The sequence below is a fragment of the Staurois parvus genome, unplaced genomic scaffold, assembly GCF_062004578.1.
Source record: "Staurois parvus isolate SC_StPar_1 unplaced genomic scaffold, SC_StPar_1.0 ptg001051l, whole genome shotgun sequence".
In the NCBI taxonomy this organism is placed as follows: Eukaryota; Metazoa; Chordata; class Amphibia; order Anura; family Ranidae; genus Staurois; species Staurois parvus.
The window spans coordinates 5,128,524-5,144,127 of record NW_028318847.1 but is presented as its reverse complement, the minus strand read 5'-3'; the positions used below and the strand labels follow the sequence as shown (position 1 = coordinate 5,144,127).

The window sequence follows — 15,604 nt, the reverse complement described above, 5'->3', positions numbered from 1 at the left end:
CCCTGCCATCTCCTCTGGCTGATGCCAGCATCCGGCTTCCGTGTTGCGGTCCATGTGACGTCGGGACGTACGGGTGCCGGAACCGGCGGCAAATTGTAATAAGCATTTTTAAAAAAATTACTTTTTTAAAACAATTTCATAGTAAAACATTGCTGTTTCAAAACATTTCACATACATTTTGTCCCTAATGCTTTGTCCTGTGCCCTGCCTGCATTTTGACTTAGAAACTTGGAAACGTCCATGGCGTCCAAAAAGCTTCCCTTTATGTCAAAAGCGGTTTTAGACCAGCTAGAAAACAGCGATAGTAAATCAGAACCACTTGCAGAATTGAGTGATGATTCGTGGGGAAATTCGGCATCAGACACTGAAAACGATTCTGCGACTTTGCTCAGCGATGTGCGAACTTGGCGCTATATTTCAAATTTCAGTGTTTTTGGTTTGATTATATTATTGAATTAAATTTATTATATTATTTTTTATGATTATTTATTAAATTATAATTTATGATTTTTGTTTCAAGTTTTATCATATCCGGAATGTTTACTAGACTCTTGTTTGGACAGATCAGTGAGTTATTCCTAAAAATTAAGGGCCTACAATAAAAAAAAAAAAAAAATACATATTTCCATGCAAAAAAATGGTACCGCTTTCAGCACCAAAAATCTGAAATAATCATACCGTTAGGGAGGTTAATGACCTACACCTATAGCAAAAGCAGTATTTAACTTTGGTCAAAGATCCGTTTTTTGTTTTTTTTAAATCTACAGATACACCTTACATGCATGCATAGGCAGTTTTTTGATAAAGGTGAACTTCTCCTTTAAACATCAAATATTTCATGGCCAGGATGGAGATTTCAGACACACTATGGTTTCATCAGTCACTGCATGAGGTCATCATACTAAGATGTGACCTCGGCCATTAGCTTTAAAAAACCCCCAATAAAACAGATGTCAGTTTTGGATATCTAAATGTATGGTAAAACTAGTATTAATCTGGCTACCCTGTAAATAGATTAAGCCATAGGGAATGGACTACTGTTTTGTGGATACATTAATCGGTTGTAGGTTCATTAATCTGTATAGGATAGACTTTAATTAAAAAAGAAAACTGGCTAATGTGGTTCACAGGAAATTTGTACTGCAAAAACAGAAAATTACTCTTCATCTTCTAGATATAAGCTTCTGGGTAAAATAGTATTCTGTTAAGCATAAAAGAAAAGCGGGCAACTGTCCAAGGGAAAGTAACAGATTATTGGATTTAATTAGGCAAAGAACAAGATGCAAAGTGTAGTAACTAATAGCGACCAATTTAGAATACATCTTCCAGCAATCTGAATTTTAAAAATTGAAACCTGGCTGGCTGTGACAGGTTACTGCACTTTGTATATGACTGCAGTTCTTGGCTTTGGTATATTAAAATAGACCCGCCAGGTCATAATACTCTGTAGTATCAAAAATATATTCCACAGGACAGTTTTCTCAAATATAGATATTAAAAAAATATTTTGGACTTTCCATTGTTTCTTCCCCTAAATTATTTCAGGCCTCTGAGGACATGATTCTTTGGATTTGCTGATCTGTTACAAAATCTCAAAATGGTATGTATAATCTCTATAAAACATCATAGTTAATCTAGTATCAAAAATCTCTCATCACACCCAGCTCAACACGTTTTACTGCATCATGAAGGACATTTGTGAAAGTACAGTGCAGGTAGCTGTAAATCACAGCAACGGGAATGCTGCATTTGGGTTTCAATTTGTACTAAATACAAGAATTAGAAATTGACTTGCTGATATTTTGTCTTTTTTCCCCTTTTTCACAGCTACTTCTTCACCTATTTCCATATATATATATATCCCTCATGATTATCAACTTGTACCACAGTGCAGAAACTAATTGTAAACTGCACATTAACGTAGTCTTCCTTAGTTACTGGGCATGTCATAAGTCTTCCATCCAAGTCCACACGTTACTCTATGAGCTTTTTGGATTTGAAGAATTTCCTGAGGTAGAACACTTGCCAGGTGGCTAGGGCAACAAGGCAAAACATAGAAAATGTACTGAAGTAAAGGACACGTTGGCTAGTTGATTCTGTAAAAAGAGGAAGAAAACAGCATGTCAATATAGTTAGAAAATTCAGCATTGTAAATGTAATATTTATCATGTAAATATATGTTTTGTGTTAGTCATTTCTTTCTTCCCATAATCCCTATATTCTATTTTTGCTTTAAGATGATGAGGAGTCCTGAAGTTAGGCTGTGTTCACACTTGAGCTGAATGATTCAGCATATTCAGGTGTTTTTATTTAAGCATTTTGTGCATACATATACACGCTTTTAGAAGCGTATTTCAAACATTTTACATGTGTATTCAAGCTTCAGGAATTTCTCTTTTCACCAATGGAAAGCACAAGGGTGAGAAGACCAGTTCTTACATGCTATAAAACACCTGAAAAAATCCTCCCCACAAAAACAACACTTGATTCAAGAGTTTACAGGCGGTCTCAATGTAGTCCTTGTAGCCTCAAATGGCCAAATCTGCTACAAAAGTAGCTCATGTATCTTTTGGAGCTTCAGGCTATAGGTGTCTGAGTGCTCACAAATTGGTAGGAAGAGTCAGTGCAAAAAAAAAGCCAGTCGATTGGGTGCTTCTGCCGATCAAACAATGTGGTTGTTCAAAGGATAGGCACAAGTCATCTGTTTTACTAAAACATCCAATTACTCTCTTTCACCTACTAAAATGTGTTTTGTGGCTTTAACTTGCCACTTCTTCAATTCAAGGTGATAAACTCACATGCAGCAGCGCAACTCATATCTAACCTTTGAACAACCACATCGGGTGCCAATGAAACTATCAACAGGCTTTTTTTGAACTGACTCTTCCTACCAATTTGTTCACCCACCCGAGAACCCCACAGGGCACCAAGGATGGGAATGCCCGAAGTATAGAGAGCGACCACACTGATCCTGCATGGAGACCGGTTTTCTCCACCTGTGTACTAGGAATGCCAAGTCTTCTCCCCATGCTAGGTGACCACAGCCTCAGCAGTTGCAAGTCTATTTTGACATTTTTTCCCCCCTTTCATTTTGGAAGAAGTTTATCCTTGTTTCTTAATAAATATACTACACTATAAGGGCTCTTCCACCTCCCTCTTTTTGTTTTCAGAGATTTACCAAAGACCCCTGGTCAGCGCCTCATGATCCTTCGGTCTACAATTTACCACCACACCTTAGATGCTCACCATTGAAATACATGGGACTTAGGGTGCTGAGAGCTTTGAACTACAAAACCCTCAGGTGTGAATGGAGCCATCCTGACAAGTCAGAATGATGGTTCTATAAAGTGTATGGCTCACTATACACTTATTACATTTTTTTTTAGATTTACTGAAAGCATATGAGGTCAAACCTAAACAATCACTTTCAATTTGTATCCAATCAGGCAGGCCCTTGCACTACATAACTGAAGGTAAATCTAAAGGAAGTTGTACAAAAAAATTGCATAATGTAGGGCCAGCTTAAAGTGGTTGTAAACCCTTACATATACCCAGTGAAGTGATTGGCCTCAGGTGATACACAGCGATAAAACAAATCCTCCTACATAAGTTGAAGCTGTTTATCTACAGACGCCCGTCCCCTACATCCATTCAAAGTGCAGAATTTACACAAGATCTCTCAGCTCTGAAAAGCAAGAGGAGGGGAGCTGAAGTTACATCAGTGAGGAGAGCTCTGAGAGCTGATTGGCTAGAAGGGACACACCCTCCTTAACACAGCCCACCGGAACAGAGCTGAGGCTGTCAATCATAGGGTGTGCCCTCCCCTGTCAATTTTCTCTTGGTGTCAGGAAAAAACTCAAAACTAGTCAGCAGTGACTCATGCTTATAGCAGAGGAATGAGACCGCAGACAAAAATTACACAGTGCTCTGGATTGGACAAAACACACACTATACAGGTATATGCTTTTTACATATTTCATGTCTGAGTTTACAACCACTTTATGGAAAGTCTGTCTTGTGGCAGCATATATACAGAACTAGCCATAAATAAAGCGATGGTAATAAAGGATTTGTTATCCAGGTATTCTACTCTAACCTGCTATTCGGAATTTAAAAAAAAAACAAAAAAACAAATAAAAAAAACAGAAAGTCCAACTACAAATGCTTTTTTACATTTTCGAGTGGGGAAGTTAGTACCTATGTCAGGTTAATATTTCTGTGTCCACACTGGGGAGATTATTTGCTATCCTGGTAACACCAAGATAAATAAATAGTGGGAAATTGATGTCACCAGGACAAAATGACACACACTGGAGGTTCTAAACTTTCCGCACTCTACTAGTAAAAAGGGTTTGTTACAGTCTCTGTCCCTATTCAAGATATTTTATTCCACTTCTTATGCCTGTGACAGTGCGTTAGACAGGAAGTGAGAGGAAATCTTGGCAACAGGGACATGGTCAGCAATACAAACATGACAGATACTCGGATTTGCACTATTCAAAACAAAGGAAAAACGTTGGAGTAAATGCTTTCAATTTTTATTCTGCCAAAAAATGTAATATAAACTATTTATATAAAAAAGAAAGCTAATTACTCCATGGAAAACAAGAACAGGGGAAGTTTAAAATCAGACTCATACACAATATACAGGGAGTAGTTAGCCAAGGCTTTCAGTTGAGGTCATGCATGTGACTGTAGACGCAGCTGTTGAATAAATACATTGTGCAGAACAAATACACAATATATGGAAAGTGCTACACTGCTATGGAAAGTGATATACTTCTACATGGCAATGAACACCCTTTTTCAATCATCAACTCCGCTGTTCCAGTTTTTGCAGAATTTCAACAACCTCTTCACTCACCATTTGTGTCACTCATTTCTTCTTCTCGCTTTTTCATATATGAAAAATCTTTAATGATAGACTGTGACAGGTCCTCTAGACGTCTTAATGAAACCTCCAGGGGCTTTAGTTTCTCTGCCTTGGCCAGCTAAAATGTGACAGGGACAACAATGCAGAATTTTATAATGGCACAGTACATAAAATGTATGCAATACATGGGTCAGATAAGCAACTTACAGCCTCATAGTTCTTAGCTTCCACGCCATGTTTGATATTGAGCATGACTAGCTGGTCTGGAGTTACCGCAGAACCTAAGAATGACAGAGCATACCAGCTCAGGTTTAAATATGAATGGAACCAATAGAATGAAATACTAAACAGAGTTTATTAAATGAAGAGAAAAGGGTTCTGCACTTCTACCATCATATAAACTTTCAGCAACCTAGCTTTGCTCTACACAATAAAGCTATCAGTGGCCGGGTATAAACTGTATACAGATAAAAGGTACTTAGAGCGGAACTTCACTCTCTCAATTACCATTGATTATTTTTAATCAATTAAATAAGTAAAGAGATAGGAAAGTAGATCATATTTATTAGTTTTTATTTACAGTTCTTCTTTACTTCCTGATTTCCAGGCCTAGGCAAATGATGTCATACATGATGTCAGCCTGCAGGAATATGGGGAACACAAAATGTTGAAGCTGACGTCAAGTAAAAACAGACTATGGGTGTGCTAACCACTTACTGCTGCCAAAAGAACACTTCTGAACATAAAATAACTGGCACAAGTCACCACAGTCTAAACTGCAGCTGGTTATTTGACGCTCAGGGCTGGTCCACACTTCCTGCACAATAAACTGTCCTGATTTACCATGCAGGAAGTGTCAGCTCTGGGCAGCAGTGACTCTCTTTTAAAGTGCAGAGCATTGTTTACTTTTTTTGTGTTTTTTTTTTAACTTTATTAAAATGTCACAGTGTGAAACTATACAGAGATAAACCTAGCTGTGGGTGAGCTGCAGTACAGGACAGAAAATGCAGATATGCTGCCGATCTCCACACCGCAGCTCATCTGAAAGCTGCGTTATAGTGTAAACAGGGAAAATAGAAAACATTTTTTCTGTGTGCCCTTGCGAAGACCTGTGGTTTTCTAGTGCTAAAAACTGCAGGTCTCCGCACAAGTGTGAATGAGCCCTTATGATTGTTTTCCATGGGAAGCACAGTGGCTAAATGGTTAGCACTTCTGCCTTGCAGTACTAGGGTCGTTGGTTCGAATCCCAACCACGGCACCACCTGCCTGGAGTTTGCATGTTCTCCCTGTGCCTGTGTAGGTTTCCTCTGGGTACTCTGGTTTCCTCCCACATTCCTAAGACATGCTGGTAAGTTAATTGGATCCTGTCTAAATTGGCCACAGTATGTGTATGTATGAGTGTGAGTTAGGGACCTTAGATTGAGGGTTAGGGACTGATGTAAATGTACAATATATATGTAAAGCGCTGCGTAAATTGATGGTGCTATACAAGTACCTGGAATAAATAATGTACAGGAGGCAGAGGCATTGACAGAGCAGTCAGTGTCCCTGCTGAAAACAATTTTTACCTGCTGCCTCAGTAAATAAATCAGAACCGGCAGCTGGTCATACTGTGGGGCAGCCCATGCCAACAGACGGGTCATTTTTGCAGGGTTGGAATTGTTATTTTTCCTGGCAGTAGTAAGTTCATTTTCCACTTTGTTCCATTTTAAAATGTAACATCTGGTTATCTTAATAAGCAGTAAACCAATTCCAGCATTTGTGAAATACTGACCAGTAGAACTAACGCTCTCAAAGCAAACTTCATATACTTCATAATCATCTGTGGTAAAGGCGAACTTGCCCTTCTTTGAGTCTTCTTTGGAATATAGAATATGACCTATGGAATCTGTAACCTATATGTAAGCAAGATGACACAATTACACCATGTTCAATAGCCATCACGAGTGGAACAATAATACCAACAAAACAATGTTCTCCATTTACACCTGTCACCATTTTCATAGCTTTCAACTCTAACGTGGTTCTAAAGGCTCAAGGTTTTTTACCTTAATGCATTCTCTTCTCATTGGCTTAGATACAGAAGCGGGAGCCATTGGCTCCCACTGCTGCCAGTCACAGCCAGTGAGGAGAGAGTTGGCAGGGGGGAGGGGGGTGAGGCTGAGCACCACTGTGTGAATAATAAACACACAGAGTGGTGCTCGGGAGCGAGCCTGTTTACGTTTCCCCACAGCAAGCGGCATACTATGGGAGCACTCAGCAAGGGGAAGGATCCAGGATACATGTAATCGTACAAATGCATATTGACCCCTTTCATGCTGTGAGGTCCTGCTATCTGGTGTGTCTTCACCTGGAGGTCATGGTGGTGGTCATTGCACAGTGATTGTTGGAGCCTGTTCACAATATTGGAGGTCGCTGTGTCCTTCTGGGTGTAAATGGTGGACGTTATAGTCTCACTCCTAGCGCTAACATTTACAAAGTAATCTGAACATGAACTACATATATTGTAGTACTTGAAAGCTGCTGCCCAGCATACTAGCATAGACTGTTTTGTGAGGTTTTATGTTCTTTTTAGCTGACTGTACGGGGTATTTTTCTCATTGATAACTAATGTAAGGGGCAATTTCCCCATTGACCTCCAATGGATTATTCAAGGGTTCCCAGAAATCTGGAAACTATTTCAAGGGTTCCTCTAAGGAAAAATAGTTTAGAAAGACTGCTCTAGACTGATGAGGTGACTGCCAGCAAGTGACATCTATTCTGAGTGGCCTGTGTAAGAAACTCCTGTTTCCTTGTCTACTTTCAGCCCACTCTGGTCTGGTCCGGTCACAAGATCCAGCTCCCCTGTGTCAGCCAGCATGGACTTCAGGGGAGAGGAGGGACCACCGACAAAGGATGGGCTATTGAAGCCTATGGGTGATGTCATTGCTCCAGGCTTTACTAGCCAGAGAGCTCAGTCCAGTCCCCCACAGCCATGTTGGCTAACACAAGAAAGAGAACTTGACCAGACTGGAGCATCCGGAAAGTAAATTAAGTATATTAATCTCTCTTAAACAGGTTAGTCAGAATAGGTGTTTGGAGGGGGGGAGGGGACAGTTTTAAGACTAGTCAGGTGGCGCTTGAAATTCCACTTTAAATCTCTCAGTATTTGTTCATGTAACTTGGCCCTAAGACATTTTAATGTGTGCCAGGAGGTAGGCATTTCCACCATTCACCGATACCACTGTCCACTTCAAAAACCCAACCATGCTCACAGGAACAAAAAAAAATGAAAGGATAAAAAGTTTGAAATATAAGTAGTCTATAAGAGAAGAAGTTGGATACTTACTGTTGCTAAAATCTTTGCTCTGTTGCAGAGCTATGGGTACCATTACTATCTGACACTTCCAGGTGTGTCAGAGAACACAACCCCTATTAGGTGTCTGCAGCCACCAGCTGCCACTTCACTACAGGACAACATTAAAGGCTAACTCCAAACAACCGTTCCCCCATAACAAAGTGTGGGAATTCTTCTCTCCCACATCCATTATCACTTCTAAAATGTAAGAAGCTGTGCAGAGCTCCATCCTCACAGCCGTGTTATTCATTCACAAAGATCTGTAAAGTCTTTGGAACTACAAGTCCCGTCTGCCACTGCAGCAGACAAACACGTAGATCTCAATGGAACAAGTGTGTGACGATCACTTCCATCGTAGTCCTCCAGCTCTCCAGGAAGAGTCTGCAGGAGCCTGATCACCAGCCAATGATCACAGGCACAATGCTTTGCAGACTCATTTGCAAAAAAAGAAAACAAATGCATTTTTTTGCTGGAAATATGTATGCAATATTTTGTAAAGGTGGACTTAACTTTTATTCTAGTTTCACACTAGGGCTTCTGCATAAGCATGTGTTCTGGCACATTATTACACACTTTTTTGCAGGAGACGGAGGCTGGATTTTAAACACAAAACTGCCAATGACGCACCAAAAAACACATGTACATGCTTTTTACATGCACTTTTCATGCGTTGCAATTGAAGTCTATGGGGCCCAAATATACACTATACTGCACCATGTTGTATTGACGTGATTGGGCACCATAAAGAGTAATGTAATTTACATTATCATTCATGGCATTACAACAGCAGACACAGGAGAAATCACACTAGTATGAACATTGATTGGCATTTTAATCTGATTCTATTTATTTTAGGCTAGGTAACATACATGTGTTACAGCAATGCAGCTTGGCCTTCACTTTCACGTGTTGAAATGCATTAGGCTAGGGTCACACTGAGTGCCTTGTGTCTTTTGTGTGTGTTTCTGCTCTACATGCATGGGGCTGCCTATTCATTACAATGGTTTGCCAAAACACACTAAACATGCTCATGTACCTCTGAGAAGTGAGCTTTGCATGTTTTAACATGTCTGGTTGCTGCATTTGAGGTGTCATCAACAATAAATAATTAATATAGTGCAGTGCTAAATTAAACCAACCTCATAACACACACACACACACACACACACACATATATATATATATATATATATATATATACACAGTTGCAAGAAAAAGTATGTGAACCCCTTGGGATTACGTGGAGTTTTGCATGAATTGGGCATAAAATGTGCTCTGAACGTCATCTAAGTCACAACAATAGAAGAACACAGTCTGCTGAACATAATACTACACAAACATTAGATGTTGCCATGGTTTATTTGCACATAACATGTAAACATTCACAGTGCAGGGAGGAAAAAGTATGTGAGGCCCTAGCTTAATGACTTCTCCCAGAGCTAATTGGAGCCAGGAGTGAACCAACCTTGACTCCAATCAGTGTGATGATATTGGATGTGTTGCTGACAGCTGTCCTGCCCTTAAAAAACACACACCTGTTTTGGGTTTACTGGTTTCAAGAAGCACTGTCTGATGTGAACCATGCCTCGCAGAAAAGAGCTCTCAGAAGACCTACAATCAAGAATTGTTGACTTGCATGAAGCTGGAAAGGGTTACAAAAGTATTTCCAAAAGCCGTGATGTTCATGTGTCCACGGTAAGACAGACTGTCTACAAATGGAGAAAGTTTAGCACTGTTGCTACTCTCCCTAGGCGTGGTCGTCCTGTAAAAATGACTGCAAGAGCACAGTGCAGAATGCTGCATGAGGTAAAGAAGAATTCCAGAGTGTCAGCTAAAGACCTACAGAAATCTCTGGCACATGCTAACATTTTTGTTGACACATCTACAATAAGGAAAACATTAAACAAGAATGGAGTACATGGGAGGACACCATGAAGGAAGCCATAGCTGTCCAAAATGAATATTGCAGCACGTTTGAAGTTTGCAAAAGAGCACCTGGATGTTCCACAGCACTACTGGCAAAATATACTGTGGACAGATAAAACCAAGATTGAGTTGTTTGGGAAGAACACACAACACTATGTGTGGAGAAAAAAGGCACAGCACACCAACATCAAAACCTCATCCCCACTGTAAAACATGGCGGAGGGAGCATCATGGTTTGGGGCTGCTTTGCTGCCTCAGGGCCTGAATGGATTGTTGTCATTGATGGGGAAATGAATTCCAGAGTTTATCAAGACATTTTGCAGGAAAACGTACGAACATCTGTCCGCCAACTGAAGCTCCGCAGAGGATGGGTGATGCAACAGGACAATGACCCAAAGCATACAAGTAATTCAACAAATCAATGGCTGCAATAGCACAGAATACGCCTTCTGGAGTGGCCCAGTCAGAGTCCTGACCTCAACCCGATTGAAATGCTGTGGCATGACCTTAAGAGAGCGATTCACACCACACATCCGAAGAATATTGCTACACTGAAACAGTTTTGTGAAGAGGAGTGGTCCAAAATTACTCCAGATCAATGTGCAGGTCTGATCTGCAACTACAGGAAACGTTTGGTTGAGGTTATTGCTGCCAAAGAAGGGTCAACCAGTTATTAAGTCCAAAGGTTCACATACTTTTTCCTCCCTGCACTGTGAATGTTTCATGTTATGTGCAATTAAACCATGGCAACATCTAATGTTTGTGTAGTATTATGTTCAGCAGACTGTGTTCTTCTATTGTTGTGACTTAGATGACGTTCAGAGCACATTTTATGCCCAATTCATGCAAAACTCCATGTAATCCCAAGGGGTTCACATACTTTTTCTTGCAACTGTATATATATATATATATATATATATATATATATATAAATAAAAGGTGATATAAAATTCTATAGAGAAATATATAAATACAGTGCTACAATGTGCTCCAATATGAGTGTACAAATCCTATGTGACCTGAGGTCCTGATGAGTTTTCAGAACCTGTGCCTTATTAACCAATCAATACATGTACCATAATATATGACTCAGTGCGGTCCCTGCTGGTAGAGGAGGATCTTTCTTTCACTTACCATGGTTAATGGTGAATGATATACAGAGCTGGTGTATCTATCCTGGGAGGTCTGGAGTACAGATCACTTACCTGAGAGGGGAACTTCAGGAGGAGTACAGAGGATATCAGATACTACTGGCAAAGGATCTAAGTTTAATTTAGCGTTGCACTATATTAATAATTAGTTCATTGCACTGATTGAGGTTTCAGTTTTGAGTGTGAGCTGCTTTATATTATATATTTTAGTATACTCCATAAAGCGCAGGAGGACTTTATATAACTTATATTGACAATAAATAGCACTGCATGCACAACATGTATTTTGTGCGTGTTCCGTTAATACCCACAAAAAAAATACGCTTTAGCCTGGGTTCACATATATGTGGTGCGGTATATCGCATGTAATTCGCACAGGAACCGCACTCCTATGTAAATCACATGCAATTTGTGTGCAATGCGATTGGAGCCATACATTAGGTATGGCTCTAATCGCACCTATACGATCTGAACCTGCACAGCGCACCACGTTTTGCGGACCGCTTTCTGGGTGTTGTTAACATACACACCCGCAGCGATTCGCATGAACGGGGTGCGATTCTGATGCAATGTGGAATTTGCACTGAAAAGCTGCAAATTCTGCACCGCATCAGTGTGAACCAGGGCTAAATGTGTGCTTCCAAAACACAATCAGGTGAGAATGCAGCCTTAGACTAGGTTCACACTAGTGCAGCTGCAACTTAATCAGATTTTTAGGGCAAGTTCACAACAGGAATCGCACGCCTTACATGCGGTACAGTACAATGCAATTTGAGCCCATTCATTTTGAATAGGCTGAATTGCTCAGGACCGCACCAAAAGTAGCGCATGCACTATTAAAAAAAAACACACTGCAACCAGATCGCATGGCATCTGTGACCTACATTTGGAGTGTTAACTTATTACTGACACCTGCAGCAGATAGAAACTGTAAATATGGTGCGGGATGTGCACATGTAAAAAAATTTTTCCACGCAGCATTCTGGTGTGAACTGGCACACGGTGCTATTTTTAGTGCATTTTTATACATTTTTCTTGCGTCCTGCATTTTTTTTTTTTCTTTAGGCAACTAGATTTTATACACAGAGCTCCACCAAAAAAATGCACTTAAAATGTGTATTCTTGCATTTTACATGTGTTTTTGGTACGTTTCCATTGATGTCTTTGGGGCCAAAATCATGCTGCAACCACACCAAAGTAGCATCTGCACCTTTCCGTAATTCTGTGCAACTGAAGTTACTACTCAAATCGCACGGGGTGAACCAAGCCTTCGGGTCACACCTATGTACTGCGATTGTATGTTTGCTCCCACTGACTTCTATTAGACCATGTTGTCTGAAAGAGCATAAAACCTAGTACACATAATGAGCAACATCGGATGAAAAAATACAGCTTTTGGAGCGATAGCTGGATAAGCTATTCATTAGCACACAGCTTTTGAGAGTCGATCATGACAGTTCATACGAAATTATCCGAAGCGACAAGCACGAACATTTTCTCGTACGATAACAGAATGAACGATTTTTGTTTAGGCTCCATTCACACTTTTGCAACTTGTCACGCAACTTTGGACACAAAGTCGAAAGACAAGTTGTTTTCTATATGACTTAAAGCTGCAGCGACTTCGGGGGTTGCACAAGTGTGAATCAGTATACTATTTGTCCATAAAAAAATCAAGTGACAAAGACCACACATGCTTGGAAATGAAAGTATACATTACATCATTGCAGGAAGTTGTATGCGCAAATAAACAAAACAAACTGGACGCTCATTTTTTTCGATATTCTCATCGTGTGTGCAAGGCTTAAGCCCTGGTTCACACTGATGAGGTGCAGAATTTGCAGCGTTTTCAGTGCAAATTCCACACTGCGTCAGAATCGCACCCCATTCATGCGAACAGCTGCGGGTGTGTATGTTAACAACACCCCAAAATTGGTCCACAAAACGCGGTGCGATGTGCAGAATCAGATTGCATAGGTGTGAATACCCATGCAATCTGATTCTACTGTGGACCAAAAAAAGGGTCCTGCACATTTCTGGTGCGGGTCTGGTGCGATTAGAGCCACACAATGTATGGCTCCGATCGCACCGCACACAAATCACATGTGATTCGCACAGGAATGAGGTGCGGTTCTGGTGCAAATCACATGCGATATACCGCACATATGTGAACCCAGGACAAAAGAGAAGCTTAAAAGGTTTTTATTTTTCCCCAGAAATCATACTTCCGTAGGTGGATGCAGCATCGATCTCCCCCTGGCTCTAAGACTGAGAGCTAAGCGATCAAACATCGCTGATCGCTCAGTTCTCAGCACTCCGTGAGCAGAGAGCTGGTGATTGTCAGTCTCCGGCTCTCTGCTGTGCCCCCCCCCCAGCGCTCACTAGAGCTGTGGAGGGGGCAGGAGTGGCCGCCTCAGGCTCTCAGCAGATCGCTGAGAGACTGAGCCACCTGCTGGTCCAGACATCTGGGTGGATCCCGACTTTAAAGTCGGGATCTTTCCCCAGCCTGGACCGACTGAGTGACGGCAGCCAACTTTAGCCTGCTGTCAGATAAAAATGGGTCACAGGAGTGCAGAACAAACTGCACTCCTATGATCCACAGTTTTAGCTCTACTTCTCCGTTAAAACCCCTGTTGACACTAACACAGTTTCAGTGTGACTAGTTCACACAGAATCACATGACAAGAGAAATCACATAATTGTCAATGGTGTCCATTCACATTAATGTGACTCCAAGCAGTGCGACTTTGGAAAAGGTTCCTGTGCTAATTTGGTGCGATTTACAGTGTGACTTGGATGCCAAAATATGAAAAAAACATCCAAAATCCAACCAAAGATGCACTACATAATCACACTGCAAATTGCATCACAGTAGTGTGAACTGAGCCTAAGGCCCCATTCACACCTGAATGTAGCATTTTTGTGTTTTATGCGCGTTGGCGAACGTTTGTGCGCAATTTGTTAAGACATTTTCAGGTTTTTTTAATTCTGGCAATTTTGTATTAGGCAATATAGAAAAATTTCATCTGTGACCTCAGTTGTTGCCATGCGCAACAAAATGCACAATTTGTGTGTTTCCATGTATTTCTATGGGAATGAAAACGCAACCAAAATTGCATCAATCTGTCCGAATGGACTTTTCTGAGCGTCAGGCGACATGAACCATCTCTATGGAGTAATATTGATTTTTTTTCTCCCTAAGTGATTTGGAGCTTTGTGCTACTAAAATCTCAGGTGCGTATGGGGTTTCTAGATGCTGCATGCAGGACTTTGATGCGCTTTGATGAAAACACGTGGTCTGAGAGAAGTCGATGGAAGCACACCTAAAATAAATGGCGGATACAGTCACACTGCAGTGCGCCGGCGTGAACCCGCTTCTACAGAGGATGCGTTTTTAAACGTACTGCCGAGTGTAGCTCCAACACACAAGAAAATGTGGATGTTCAGGTGTGAACGGCCCTTCACTGTCTGCACACCCAGCCTGACTGCACACCTCCACCGGAACAACCACCTACCTATCTACCTACCTGGAGCACAGCACTACATCCGGGTATGACTTCCTGTACAAAACCCAGGACTATCCGTGAGAACCTGAGACTCACGCACAGCGCAGCACACTACCATCACACCGAGCACACTTGTACACGTCACATACTGATACCTTCAGGTGGGTGACGATCCCCGGTTGCTCGGACACCTCGTACTCCCCGGTCACCAGCACATCTTTGTGGATCTCCTCTTTCAGGCACTTCATGCTGTCAGCGGGCAGATAGAAAGAGATGGCCCCGGCCCCGACCAGGACAAGGCAGGGGAGCAAGAGCCGCAGCATGGTGACCATGTCTACGGAGCAGCTGCAGCAAGTAGGGCTGACAGGTTGCTAGGAGACAACGGAGAAGTCTGACTTCCGATGTCGTGTACCATCTGCGTTGCACGCCTCGCTCCCGGACCGCCCATTGGTTGTTCCTGCGTTCCAATGGGGAGTTCCGCATTCTATCCGGCTCTGCTGATGGTCAGGTGGTAGACTCTCACTGGGTGACTTGTCTTTACTATCAGCGTTATAGGCTGTGAAGTAGGGTTGCCACCTCATCCCTTTAAAACCAAACACATATTAATGACACCTGTTCTGTGGCTGAGTAAGATGGTGCTTATGCAGGCCATAGACGGGGAGAAAACTGGCCTTTTTTTAACAAAAAAACGAAAAATCGGTCATTCAATAGGCTGACGTTACCACCAACAGTAAAAAGAAAAAAATTGGCCGATTTTTTTTTTCCCTTCTACGGCTGGCACTTAATTACTTCTGTCCCTGCAGAGAGCCCT

The 15,604-nt window shown here is 41.4% G+C and overlaps 1 protein-coding gene across 1 annotated transcript; it reads right to left on the bottom strand.

Moving 5' to 3' along the window:
- Nucleotides 1-1,236: 1,236 nt before the first annotated feature.
- LOC149440866 (transmembrane emp24 domain-containing protein 10-like) lies at nucleotides 1,237-15,196 on the bottom strand. Its single transcript, XM_089658098.1, has 5 exons — nucleotides 14,949-15,196; nucleotides 6,648-6,768; nucleotides 5,081-5,154; nucleotides 4,865-4,991; nucleotides 1,237-2,096 (listed from the first exon to the last, which is right to left on the bottom strand). Exons 1-5 carry the CDS (start codon nucleotides 15,123-15,125, stop codon nucleotides 1,975-1,977), a joined length of 621 nt encoding a protein of 206 aa, XP_089514224.1. The 5' UTR covers nucleotides 15,126-15,196; the 3' UTR covers nucleotides 1,237-1,974.
- Nucleotides 15,197-15,604: the final 408 nt, after the last annotated feature.